The following is a 13224-nucleotide window of genomic DNA, read 5'->3' on the forward strand; positions in this document are numbered from 1 at the left end:
CTCACTCTGCCACAGAGAGACAGCTAACACATGAACAAGTGTACGCCAAGTGAAACCAGCCTGTGACACAGCTGCTACTCTCTTTAGCTACAACTAAAGCTGTGTTAGTGGTTGACTTTCTGTTTCTGTCCATGAAAAATATCCACTCTGATGAAGTCAACTTGTTACTCTGTTTGTTAGTTGACTAAATTCAATGAAGCAGCAGCTGAGTCTGTTTGTAGATTAGTTTAGTTTAGTTTAGTTTAGCAGATCTCAGGAGTTTCCTTCTCATTTTATGTTGTGTGAAATTCATGTGATCTGCTGGTTCAGTGACCAAATACTTCAATGTATTACATTTCAAAGTAATGTATATTATTAATTTAAATATAAACCCGGAAACACTTGATTGAAGCTTTGGGCTGTAATCAATAATAAAACTGAAGGTAGTTTATTAAATAAACTAATTAAAATTGATAAGAAAGCTGAGAGAACAGTGTGTTGGCTCAGCTTATAAAGGCATCAAATGAATGAGACTTCAGTGCTGCTGTAGCTACTGCGCTCTGCCTTTGTAGGGCAGCAGTGTCCATGTTCATGCCTGTGTGTCAGTGTCTGATGAGGCTGCTTACCTCCTCGTCGTTAGGCTGCAGTATGTGGTAGAGCCAGGGGATCTCTCCCAGTTTGCCCAGTTCCAACTCCACACTCTGCAGAGCACTGGACAACTGCTCCTCCTCTGGTGGGTCCAGTTGCTGCAAAGGGGGAGAAAAACTAAGATCAACCACAGGCAACATGCTACAAGGAGAAGTATGAAACTAAGACCTTTAACACCATGAAGTGCAACATAATATGGAGGAGGAGAAGAAGAAGAAGAAGAAATTAATGAATATAATGATGAAGTCAGAGTTACTCACCAGAGAGACTCGGCCCAACAGGAGAGACTCGGTCTCGTTGTACAGAGCCTTGACGGTGCTGGCCACCTCTATAGCTGTGTTCCTGGTCAGACTCTGGAAACAGGACACAGTCATTTAGTAAAGTCTCACACATCCTATAGTTCAGACAAACACAACAGCACACACTTACTTTATGTAACAACTTTGGAAGCTGGTTCCACAACAACAAAACAGAAACAACTCAGACATCACAAGTAGAAATCCCCTTAAAACACTTCAAACTTCTCCCTGTGACTCCTATGTGTCACATGTTTTACTGAAACCTCAGATACAGTGACCTCTAGTGGCAAGTAAGAGTTTTTCTTTTCCTTTTTACAAGACTCAACCAGTGGGTTCAAACTAAACTTGCAGCTTCTGAGGAGACTTCAAACCCTCGTTAAACTCCAAAATGCAGCCAAGCAAACCACAGAGCAACATCCCAATGCTCCTCCTAGAATAAAAACGACTGTATGTTGTGTGAATCGTGTCGATCGCTCACCTCTGGAAACTTGGGGTGTGTTTTGTTGATGGCGTGAGATGCAGCATTAACAGCGTGAGCCAGCTCCTGCTCTAAAAGCCCATTGGTCTTTGCAGCCTCACATATCCTGAGATAAGACAGAGTGCATGTCAGAGGGTATGATCATTAAAAATACAGCATGGTATCCTTCATATGTCCATAAAGCCTGTGGACCTCTACAGTGAGACCTGATATTCATGGCAGTACTTGTTTACCTTGTGATGAGCTCCTCTGCAGCTCGGGCGCACATCTGCACCAGGGTGGCCTCCTCCTCTGTAGCCAGATCCACAGATTGCTGTGGGTAGAGGTGAGGCCGCAGAGGAGGCTTATCATACTTCAGCTTGTCCTCCCATGACTTTAACGTGTTCTCAAATGCCTGCAGGGAATATCAAAGGAGAAGTAATTCATATAAAACAATTCCTGTAAAGCTTTCAGCCAATCTCCAGACACATGTTGCTCCTCACTGCGCCCCACTCCATGTCCCCTCCTGCTCTGTGTCTCACCCGGTCTCTGGTGAGCATCTGAGCCCTGTTCTTGTGCTGGATCTTGATGACTCCAGGTGGCTGGATCCAGGCCTCACCGTCCACCTGAATAGGAACCCCCTCATCACCCAGGATGGTAATCTTCACTGTCCGACACTAGTCCAGCCAAAGAAACGTAGATTAAATGCACATATTCTTATGTGTATTTTCACTAATGTATTGTTTTTAGTGTGTGTTCTCACCTGTGCAATGCGGTGGTGTTGCAGTTTGATGACTCTGGACACTGCCATCTGCATACTCCCAAACACAGCCACAACTTCCAGGATCTTATCGTCAAATGACGGGGCACAGAAGATCTGCACAACACAACGATGACATGATAGGAACATAATTTTTTACTGAAGATGTTAATTTAAAGGTCCCATATTGTAGGTAGATGTCCATGTGTTTTTGATTATAAAGCAGGTCTAGGTTCTATATTAATACTGTGAAAGTATCAAAGCCTCAGTCCACAGAGAAATGCACACAGCCTGTATTCAGACACTGAGCCTTAAAACCAGCCGTCAGGACTTCTGGAACTTTGTGATGTCACAGTAAAGCAGTCACTGCTCTCAGCCATGCCCCAAGCCCCGCCCACCTGGACCCCCCATCCATCCTTGCAGGATTTGGTTTCTCTGAGTGTTTACCTGAAATCTGTTTTATTTTTATTCAGTCACTCAGAAAACAGTCAGCCAATCAGAAGAGAGACTCAGATCCTGGGACCCTCCTCCTCCAACATCCTACTTAAAACGTTGCTGGTGTGTTTGTGAAGCTCGCATGCTGGAAGACATATTTGTGTTTACTCCTCTGAGTCTGTGGGATGCCATCCTGTCTTTTTTTCTTTCTTTCTCTCCTTCTACGTCCATCATTCTTTTCTCTCTGGGTAAGAGGTTGAGTGTGAGTGATGTGTGTTTAAAAAAGCTTCAGTATTACTGAGTTGAGACAAGTATGCCACAGATGTAATAGATTAATTTATGAGCTAATGTGGGCTAAATTGGTCAGGAAATCCTGGGAGGACCTCAACTAAATATCTAATTCTATTTCAGAGGACATGATGATATTGAACAGGAAATTCCAATTAGATATTTTCCTCAAGTCATTTAGCTGTAGTCTGTGGCACAAAAAAAACAATAAGCTACATCAGCTCCACTGGAAACAGCAGAATAAATCATTGGTTTTGGTCTTTTCATCACAATATGGAAAATACAAAGCGTCACCAGCCTTATCCTTTAATGTAACTGTGATAGGGAGGATTTGTGAACCCATATTTATGTCCTTCAGAGGAGACACCCCCCTGTCAGCTGAGCTGAGCTGGAGCCTAAATAAGAAATGCCTCGTTTCTGAACGAAAGCCTCCTCCAACAAGTCCAGTATTGATCTCTGTCCAGCAAACTGCCCATGAAAAGGTCAAAGCTGTGAGGTGTCAGCGTCTGTCAAAGTACACAGACAGAAGCTCAGCGAAAAAATCACTGGGATAAAATAATCAAGGAACATGATCAGATGTTACGTCAGGAGGGGCTTTGGCCACTAGAGGGAAACCAAAACACATTTACCAGGAAGTTGTGTGTTGCATTTGGTGGTAAACCAGAGATGACATTTCCCTTTATTATCGTTTTTTGTGTGTTTCAACAATATTTTCAAGTAAACTTTCTCTCTATGGCTGCAAACAACAGGCAGATCTATTCAAAACAAAAAGAAAACCTATGATTGTAATGTACATCTATGTGTGTGTGTGTGTGCACATGCTCATGATGACTAAGTTTAACTAAATGTCCTCTCCCTGTTTCTGTTTCCTCCTCTCCAGCAAAAACAGTTACATAACACCAAATGCACATACAGTACTGTATGTGTGTGTGTGTCCAAGGGTAACCTCTGCAGGGGCTCACTAAGGGGTGTGCGTGCATGCATGTGTGCGTGTGTGTGTGTGTGTGTGTGTGTGTGCATGCAAAATGACACTCTAATCCCTCTGCAGCTCTTGTGCTCTGAGCCTTAAACAAACAAGCACAAACATCTCTCTAACCATCCCTCCCCCTCCACTTCCAGGCTACTGGGGTCATGCTAAACCAGGATCCAGGTTGTCTTCCCATAGTTAACAACAGAGAGAGAGAGAAAGAGAGAGAGAGAGAATGACAAACAGAAGGAGAAGAGATGGAGCCAGGAGTCTGGCCCGTTTTCTGACCTCAGCTTGAGGAGGAAAACTTCCCTTTTGTTTCTGAGTCGCCAGCTGAGGGCAGGAGAGAACATTACACACAGTTCAGTGTGAACATCTGGACTATTGTAAATGCACTCACATCATCCTCCTTGGTGCCGCCCCAAAAGTTGGTCCCGCCTGCATAGCTGGGAATGTTTAACACAGCGATACCCTGAAGACTGGGCAGGGGGATGTACTGTCCGTCACACTGGGGACGACAAGAAATAAGCAAGCAGAGTTCAGCTGGACCAGTCAGGGAGGGGGGCAGGGAAGGTACACGTGTCGGGAGGAGAAACTCTGGGTGTCTGGAGGTGTCATGAACATCACATCTAATACATTTCACACTTGTTGCAACTTTTATTAACTTTAAGCAGAAAAAAGTAACAAGCAGTCAAGTGTAAATGGGCACAATACTGACACTGTTCCTGAAAACCCACTGATGTCTCAGCAGGTGTATTGCTTTACTTTATTTAAAATAAAATTGTAAAACATGGTAATAAAAAAAAAAGTTTAATACACTTGTAAAGACTTAAAGACTTAACTTTAACAACCTCAAAGGCCAACAAACTATTTCCTACTTCTCACAATGTGAGCTTTCAGGACCTGATATCATTTCATTTTGATATAATAATAAATGACTCCTCTACACCTGACCACATGAACACACCATCCTCTGGGCTGTGTGTGCATTCTCCAAACTGGAGAAGTGATGCAGAGGTTCTGGTTCTGCTGAGCAGACTCCACATCAACTGAGGTAAGAAACAGGCTGGTCAGCTACAGAATCCTGCTTCACCTCACATCTACAACACATCGCTTAAATAGTCTTTCAAGAGGTTCAGGAGTGTTGAGAAGTTACAACTATCTACCGATAGCTGACTGGTGCAGCTTCCAGCTGCCTGGGTCCATAGGCTTTTAGAGGTTTTTTTAACTGAAGTGTCATAGTGAAATCATAACCCAGCTCATTTCACCTCAAACCTCACCTCTAGCTGGACCTTCTGCTCCAGGTTCTTGTAGGTTCTCTGCAGGAGCTCCTTTGTGCCCAGAACACCGTACCACATCATGTTCTTGGTACGACTCCTGTGCAGGAGGGAACAGAGGGTGTTGTACAACAGGGTGTGGAACAAGGACATTAGTTTTAGTTAAGGACAGTGGGATTAAGTGAAAAGAGATATATACACTGTTTTCTCAGCAGTGACTGGAAATGGTCAGAGAATCTGTTTCTCATCTGCATTAAAGCCTCAGTATTATACAACCACGTTTCCAAAAAAGTTGGGACACTGTGTAAAATGTAAATAAAAACAAAATGTGATGATGTGCAAATCATGTAAACCCATATCTAATTGGTAATAGAACAGAGACAACATATCAAATGTTGAAATACTGAAATTTGATTGTTTTATTAAAAATATTTGTTCAATTTTAATTTGATGCAGCAACATGTTTAAAAAAAAGTTGGGATGGGGGCAACAAAAGACTGGAAAAGTTGTGTAATGCTGAAAAAAAAAAACTCCTGGTTGAATATCTCACAACTAATGAGGTTCATTGGCAACAGGTCAGTAGATGATTGGGTATAAAAAGAGGCTCCAGAGAGGCAGAGTCTCTGTGCAGTGAAGATGGGGAGAGGTTCACCACTCTGTGAAAGACTCAGTGAGCAAATAGTGCAACAGTTTAAGAAAAATGTCCCTCAATGTAAAATTGCATAGAATTTTGGAATTTGAGCATCTACAGGTCATAATATTATTAAAAGATTAAGAGAATCCAGAGAAATCTCTGTGAGCAAGGGACAAGGCTGAAAAGCAGTATTGGATGGTCGTGATCTTCAGGTCCTCAGGCAGCACTGCATTAAAAACAGAGATGATTCTATGGTGGAAATCACTGCATGGGCTCAGGAACACTTCTGAAAACCATTGTCTGTAAACACAGTTCATCACTGCTTCATCCACAAATGCAGGTTCAAACTCTACCATGCAAAGAAGAAACCATATCTAAACATGATCCACAAATGTTGCTGACTACCCTGGGCCCAAGCTCATTTAAGATGGTCTGAGGTGAAATGGAAAACTGACAAATCAAGAAAAGAAAACAAGCAATGTTAGCTATGAAATACGCAGTATAGTAATCAGCTAGCTGACCAACTTTCACTCAGTAAGAAAGACTGTTGCCTACTGGCTGCAGTGGTACCTGTGTGTGAGGGAAACGTATCTCACCTGCATTTCTCTGGATGCTCCTCTCGCTTGTTGTTGAACTCCAGGGAGATCTTGGCGTCCAGGCCGATGCCAAAGTAGTTGTTCATCACACACTTCTCCATGTAGCCCTCTCTGGGTGGAGGAACAAACCACACACACAAACAGTCAGTGAGCTCACAAACAAACATATCACAGAGACAGACAGATCTGACATACAGACAGACAGAGAGAGAGACAGATGTGGATATACAGATAGACAGACAGATGTGATATACTGACAGAGAAAGATGTGGATAAACAGACAGAGAGAGAGAGATGTTCTATACTGACAGAGAGAGAAGGAGAGACAGATTTGGATATACAGGTAGAGAGAGAGACAGTTGTGATATACTGACAGACAGAGAGAGACAGATGTGGATATATATGCAGAGAGAGAAACAGGTGTGACAGCAGTCAGACAGACACAGACAGAGACAGTTGAGGAGCTGAGAGACAGACAGCTCTTACAGTGAGTCCAGGTCGGGGTCGATGAAGGGTGTGGCACCGAAGGGGTCGATGTTAGCCAGCAGCATCTTGCTAATGATGGAGCTGCCAGCGATGGAAGCAGCCAGACCTGCCCGCAAGCCTGCACACACACAAACACAAACACACACACACACACACACAGTAGGCTGAGTAGAAATTTCAGAGTCATTCTGTCCTTGAGAGTTTTGTTGTGACTAGGTGAATGAAACAGTAGCTGTATAAATGCTTTGCAATATACAACATTTTGTCTTGTATTTATGTGTGTGTGTTTACCCGGGCAGATGATGCGTGTGTTGAGCACAGGGAGGTTCTCCTTGCTGGTGGTGAACGGGGTGATGGTGAAGGAGCCGTAGGACTGGGTGCTGCGGCTCACCCTCCTCTCTGTTGGAGAACATGGACTCTTCGCAGCTGGACACACACACAAACATACAGAAACACACACAAAACTTATTTTTACATTTATGTATTTTCTCTACTGAGGTTTAACGTTTGTTTTGTGCAGTTTTGTTGCTTTCGTCAGTTTATTTTTGCGAAAGAGAGGCTTTTAATCTGAAGGGCTGTTGCACAGGTACCAAGCAGGATGTGATGGTCTCATCAAAATTGTACAGATTTAAAAACATGTCTCATGTAGAAATCTGTGTTCTTAGATAAGTAGTGTTACACAGCCTCTGTGTAAGTATAGCTCCACACTGCTTGTCCTCCTGCTTCTCCTGCCGCCCAGGAGGAGTCGACATCATGTGAATCCTCTCTGGGGAAAAATACTGGAGGATCAGGAGACTGACATTTACTGAAAAATGGATTTGACTAAACCACTAGTCACTTCTGTTCACATCCTCTAGCTTCTCAGTGTTTTTTGATTTGTGTCCAGGTCAGGAAGGAGTAAGGAGGCAATGAGAGGAAACAAGGAGAGGACACAAAGCAGAAGGTTTGACTGATACCTCCTGGTCTTCCAACGGGCTGAAAAATGTGTGGAAGGAAGGAAGCAGCCCCATGATAAACAGGAAGAACTTCTGCCCCTAAGACAATAACACATCCTGTGGCTGATGCACACACACACACACACACACACACACACACACACACATTACCATAGAGGCACATTTACACAGTAGCCATCCACATACAAAGCTGCCACACATTTGGATGCACATAAACAGGCAAATGCAGACTTTACAGTGGCCCCTGCTGCCAGAGTTTCCACAGGTACAACGATCATTTATTATTAAAGAAGTTTTCCGTTGCCACAGACTGGGGAGATAAACAGCTCAGCCTGGTGCGAGAGGTGGAACATCACAGGAGAGAGGGGCTGCTCGGCGCACTTTTACCACTAATCCTTGAGTTTATTTATGACAGGAAACATGATTTGCGTCAGCAGCACTTTTTTTTCCATTAGCTGTGTGTCTGGTTCTTTGTGGTGCAGAGAGCGCAACATCCACAAGGTGGCGACATTTAAATCCTGTGAGACAAGCTTATAAAGTTTTGGATTTTTATTTCATTTTGACTTTTTGTTTCTATTTCAGTTTTAATTAGTTTTTAAAGCAGATTTACTCAGTTTAGTTTTTAGTTTTTGAAAATGCTTTGTTTTTAGTTTCGTTTTTTTAGTTTCAGTGTTAGTTTTAGTTTTTTTGTAATATTTTCTATAATTTTAATTTATTTTAGTTAGTTTTGTCAGTTAGCTATGTTTTTTTTTTTTAATAAAGCCTTGTTTTTATTTAGTTTTCAGTTAACAAAAAGGTTTTTTTCCCTCTAGGTTTCATTATTTCATTAGTTTTAGTTAATGATAATAACCTCGCTGTGTGAAGAAGAATAATCTGGACTATTTCTTACAGTAACAGTCTTCTTCTTTTCACAACAATATGGGCTTTTACAGAATGTAAAAGAATTGCAATGTTTGTTTCTCTCAGTGGAGAAAAGCAAAGCCCAATTCTACTAGGTTATTTTCTGTTAATAGGCCTCAATCACTAATTAAACAAAATACATTTTAAGTTAAAGTTACTGAGATAAATGCCAGCTGGCAGCGTAGAAGCCTCTGGATTCAGACAGGCTGGACAGGTTAAATGGCCCCTGGATGGAAATGCATCAGGCAGGTCTCAGATTTGGAGCAGGACCAGGCCAGACAGGTCAGAGATTTGATACAGAGCTGAAGCAGCAGCAGCAGAGGCAGCGGTGCACTTACACGGCACTGCTTCCAGTTCCTTGGTGTCCTCGTCCTTCTCGCTGTCCCTGTTCTCCTCCTCGCTGTCCTTCCTGAACTCCAGGGGAGACGGCAGCTCGGTGTCATCGGTGTGGGCGTTCTGCTCATCAACCACTGCATGGAGGAAACACAGGAGTGATGAAGTTTACCAGTTTCTGCTGATGCTCTGATAAGAAGGTGGGTCAGCTGGGGTCAGTGTGTGCACCTCTCTCGGCCTGCTCTATGATCTGTCGCACAGCTTTCTTCAGGCTGTTGGCCCTGAGCATCAGCTGCTCCCTGCTTTTGAACAGCTGGTGTGGGGAGCCACCTCCTCCCTTCTCCGTCTCCTCCTCCTCCAGCTTCCCCTTCAGCTCCGTCAGGCTCTCCTCGCTGGCCTCCTCCTCCTCCTCTCCCTCGTCCTCCTCCTCCTGCTCCTCCTCCACGATGGGAGGAGTGGAGTGGGGGAGCGGAGGCAGGGCCTGGCACTCTGTGTTGAGGGTCTGGAGGAGGGAGTCCAGTTTCTCGTTCAGGATGGCACACTGGCGGGCGCACAGGAGAGGACACACAAACACAGGCAGTGAATTATCAGAAATGTCATTTATAGGGATTTGCCTTTGAGCGCAGGGCGATGATGGATGTTGACACTGTTTCTGAGGCTTACTTTGAGAGACATAGTGTCACACTCCTCTGCGTTCTCTGTGCTTTTTTCATAGGCTTTTCCCACTTTGGCAACAAAATCCTTCACTGTTTCACACAGGATCCTATGAAACAGGAGGAAAACATGAAGAGTTTAGTGTGTATGACAAAGAAAACATGAACTCAGTCTGAGATCTGATGACTACTGTAATGACTAAGCTGATTTTACTCTTGTGGTACTGTGCACTCTCATGTTTAATTATTTAATCTCCTTTTTTATTGGGTTTTATTGAATAAATCGTTATGTTGTTCAAATAGGAAGCAATCAAGCAGAGTGGAGGTCATCTTGCCTGCTCAGTTTCTCTCTCTCTCTCTCTCCACTGATTTTACTGATTTAAAGGTCCCATATTGTATAAAGGTAGATGTTTTTTTTTTTTTGATTATAAAGCAGGTCTAGGTTCTATATTAATACAGTGAAAGTATCAAAGCCTCAGTCCACTGAGAAATGCACACAGCCTGTATTCAGAAACTGAGCCTTAAAACGAGCTGTCAGGACTTCTGTAACTTTGTGATGTCACAACAAAGCAGTCACTGTTCTCAGCCATACTCCAAGCCCCACCCACCTGGATCCACCATCCAACCTTGCAGAATTTGGTTTCTCACCTGAAATCTGAAATCTGATTTATTTTTTTGATCACTGAGAAAACAGTCAGCCAATCAGAAGAGAGGCTCTCAATGTCTCTTCTGATTGGCTGACTGACATGTTGTTCCTGGAGCTCCAGAGAGTTTTTGGTTCTTAAAACCACAAATATTTCTTCTTATGGATATCAACACTAGAAAAACATTAGAAAAACACTAGCGAAGTGTAAAATATGGGACCTTTAAATATTTCACATATTTTTATTATTTGTTTCTTTTTATTTTCATCATGGTTTTATTTTTGAGTTCATGTTTTTGTCTGCATGTTTGTTGCTTGTTCTGTTATTTTATCCTTGTGAAGCACTCTGTTATCTCTGATTGTAAGTGCTATATAAATAAACTTTATTTTTATCATTATTATATTTTGTTAGAAAGGAAATTAAATGCCATTAAAAATATAGTTAAGCACCATTGCACCTATCAGAGCTGTGGCCCTTTCAATAAGCCCAGGCTATCGAACCTATGTGACACAGCTGTATGCCTTTAGATACAGGTGTATATTGTTCATTTGTGACAAGGCAATACAAAAAAAGTGTTCGTGAAATGCACAAATTCAAATGACACCCACACCCGTGTTAAAAATGTCTGTAGTTGGTTATTTTGTGTTGAGTCCAGTCTGTGTGTTTGGGTCCAGCTGTCATGTTGGAGTCACTCACTTGGCAGAGGAGATGACCACAGAATGCTGCTCAGAGTTGAGGATCTTTGTGAGGTGGGCAGCTACTGAGTCTTCATAGGCAGAAATGTGAAACTGGGGAGAGAATACATAAAAAGTATGTTTACTGGTGTTATACTAACACCACATAACATAACTACAACTAAATGTTCTTCCATTTTTTTCATCAGTAAATGAGAAAGTATACTTGCTAACAGTATACAATGAACAAGTCTTATTTTGGAGAAATTGCACTTCCTTTGTCCACTTCTGAACCTAAACTGAGGTGAACCTGAATTGAAAATGTCAGACACTATTTCCAGCATGTGCTCAGCTCCCTCCCACTGTCGTCTGTCTGGAAGCCCTGCTGGGTTTTGATTGTGTCTACCGATGCATGTGAATATCTGTCAGCTCCTGAGAGTACCTGGCAGTCGTCGGCTCCCTCAGGCGTGGTGGGGCAGCTGTGTTTGGGTGGGATCTTGATCTCGTAGGTCATGATGCTCCAGCGGTCCAGCATCTTGGTGCTCGCCCTCTCTAGCTTCTCCAGGATCTGGGGCAGCTGGGTGTCATCGTCGCATGATGGGCCCCAGCCCAGCACCCGCGCCAGGTCGTTGCCCGTGCCCAGCGGCAACACCCCCAGCTGGCACTGAAATGCGTGCAGAGGGTTTATTTGGCATCAGGGAACACATGCCTGCAGCGTTTGAAATGAGGTCTGCGTGTGTCTGTGCATTGTTGCTGTGTGTATAATGAGTGTGCATGTCTTTATGTAAGCTGGACGGAGCAAAGCCACAAAGCTCAACTGGCACGCTGACCAAAGACACATCATTTTCCTTCTACGTGCAGCTTCCTCTGTTCCGGCAAGGTCTGCATTTAACTTAGTTTATGACAGTCGTTGATGTCCCTCTACGTTCTTCACACTGTGTGTTACCTGTTTGTGTAGATTGAGTTTGTCGATCTCTGAGAGGACCCAGCCCACGCTGCCGTCGCCTCCGCACACCAGAATCCGGAAGTTGTCAAACTTTTGAAAGAGGCGAAGACTGACAAGACAAAGACACACAAAAACACACACACACTTTGCAGTCAGTGATTTTGTCAGGTTCTGATTTCCACAATAATAATTTATTTTGTATAGCACTCTCACACAAGAAATGCAGCACAAAGTGTTTGCAACAAGGAAATCACATGCACATAGAGCATCACATGAAAAGACAGAAAATAAAAATAAGAACATGTTGAGTAGGAGGAGGGAGCTTAAAATCAGTTGTACATGTAACAGGAAGCTAAAACTGGTCTAATGAGCTCTGTGCTCTTGGCTCTGGTTCATAGCCGAGCTGCAGAGTTTTCAATGAACTGAAGCCTCCCAGTAAAAGTGTATTACAGTAAGTGAGTCAGCTTGAAACAAAGGCATGAGTCAGTCTTTCAGCATCTTCTTGATTTATAAATGGCTGGACTTTAGGTGGAAAACTGACCTTTTCATCAGTTTGTTAATGTGGAGCTTGATGCTTAGATCTGAATCTAAGATAACACCAAGACATTGAGGTAAAAAGCATATTTGTGGATGTTTTTTATGTGTCTGCATCTGTACACATCAACTATTTCAGTTTGTTTTTCTCACCCAAGGTGCGGCCCGCCGTTGACCAGGTCGAAGACCTGAGCTGGGTTGAGGAGCTGCTTGAAGCGTCGTAGGAACTTCACCCCCTGGTTGTCACCACTTTTGGAGTTGACAAAAACCAGGAGGGGACTGGCACACGATGGGGGACAGGTGGCTTTCCAGAAGCCTGAGAAAACACAGCAACAGGAGGAAAACACCTGTTTAATGGTTTGAGCGCTGCTGACAAAACTTCATATGCTACAAGATTTGACTGAACTAACGCTGTGTAACTAGTAACCACTGCACAGCTCAAACTTAGACAGTAAATAAAGATGGACGTAGCCTCTGTGATGTCACCCACAGGTCTCTGAGGAGCAGTTCAGAAGCTCAGAGTGAGCTGCTCTGCCATCGCCACCTTGGCAGTGCCTGACTCTGCCTACCTGCTCCCAGCTAATACAAGAATGGGCAAAGAGGTGGGGCGTGTGTGGAGTTGAGACTTTGGCACATGCCGGTTTGTGACAATCATACGCTCATTCGCCTGTCAATCAAGGCGGCCACGCCCTCAATTATTCATAATTCATAATAGGTGAGTTATATAAAAATTTACCTCCTGTACAGTTGTCATGAAG

General features: G+C 43.3%; 1 protein-coding gene across 11 annotated transcripts in view; it reads right to left on the reverse strand.

Moving 5' to 3' along the window:
- Positions 1 to 13224, reverse strand: part of dgkh (diacylglycerol kinase, eta) — a 61681-nt gene that overhangs the window by 10911 nt on the left and 37546 nt on the right. For all 11 annotated transcript variants that reach the window (XM_071484068.1, XM_071484111.1, XM_071484063.1 and 8 more), the window contains 18 exons: positions 12620 to 12782; positions 11933 to 12041; positions 11429 to 11650; positions 11009 to 11100; positions 9679 to 9778; positions 9244 to 9556; positions 9021 to 9152; positions 7118 to 7252; positions 6827 to 6944; positions 6341 to 6451; positions 5114 to 5210; positions 4234 to 4341; positions 2147 to 2260; positions 1926 to 2060; positions 1638 to 1798; positions 1405 to 1510; positions 888 to 980; positions 606 to 725 (listed from right to left, as the gene is read on the reverse strand). In XM_071484068.1, the coding sequence (XP_071340169.1) occupies positions 606 to 725; positions 888 to 980; positions 1405 to 1510; positions 1638 to 1798; positions 1926 to 2060; positions 2147 to 2260; positions 4234 to 4341; positions 5114 to 5210; positions 6341 to 6451; positions 6827 to 6944; positions 7118 to 7252; positions 9021 to 9152; positions 9244 to 9556; positions 9679 to 9778; positions 11009 to 11100; positions 11429 to 11650; positions 11933 to 12041; positions 12620 to 12782 (2429 nt within the window). The remainder of the gene's footprint in view (positions 1 to 605; positions 726 to 887; positions 981 to 1404; positions 1511 to 1637; positions 1799 to 1925; positions 2061 to 2146; positions 2261 to 4233; positions 4342 to 5113; positions 5211 to 6340; positions 6452 to 6826; positions 6945 to 7117; positions 7253 to 9020; positions 9153 to 9243; positions 9557 to 9678; positions 9779 to 11008; positions 11101 to 11428; positions 11651 to 11932; positions 12042 to 12619; positions 12783 to 13224) is intronic.

Source organism: Trachinotus anak, unplaced genomic scaffold (genome assembly GCF_046630095.1).
Source record: "Trachinotus anak isolate AG129_WGS33_773 ecotype Australia unplaced genomic scaffold, CSIRO_AGI_Tana_v1 ptg000001l, whole genome shotgun sequence".
Taxonomy (NCBI): domain Eukaryota; kingdom Metazoa; phylum Chordata; class Actinopteri; order Carangiformes; family Carangidae; genus Trachinotus; species Trachinotus anak.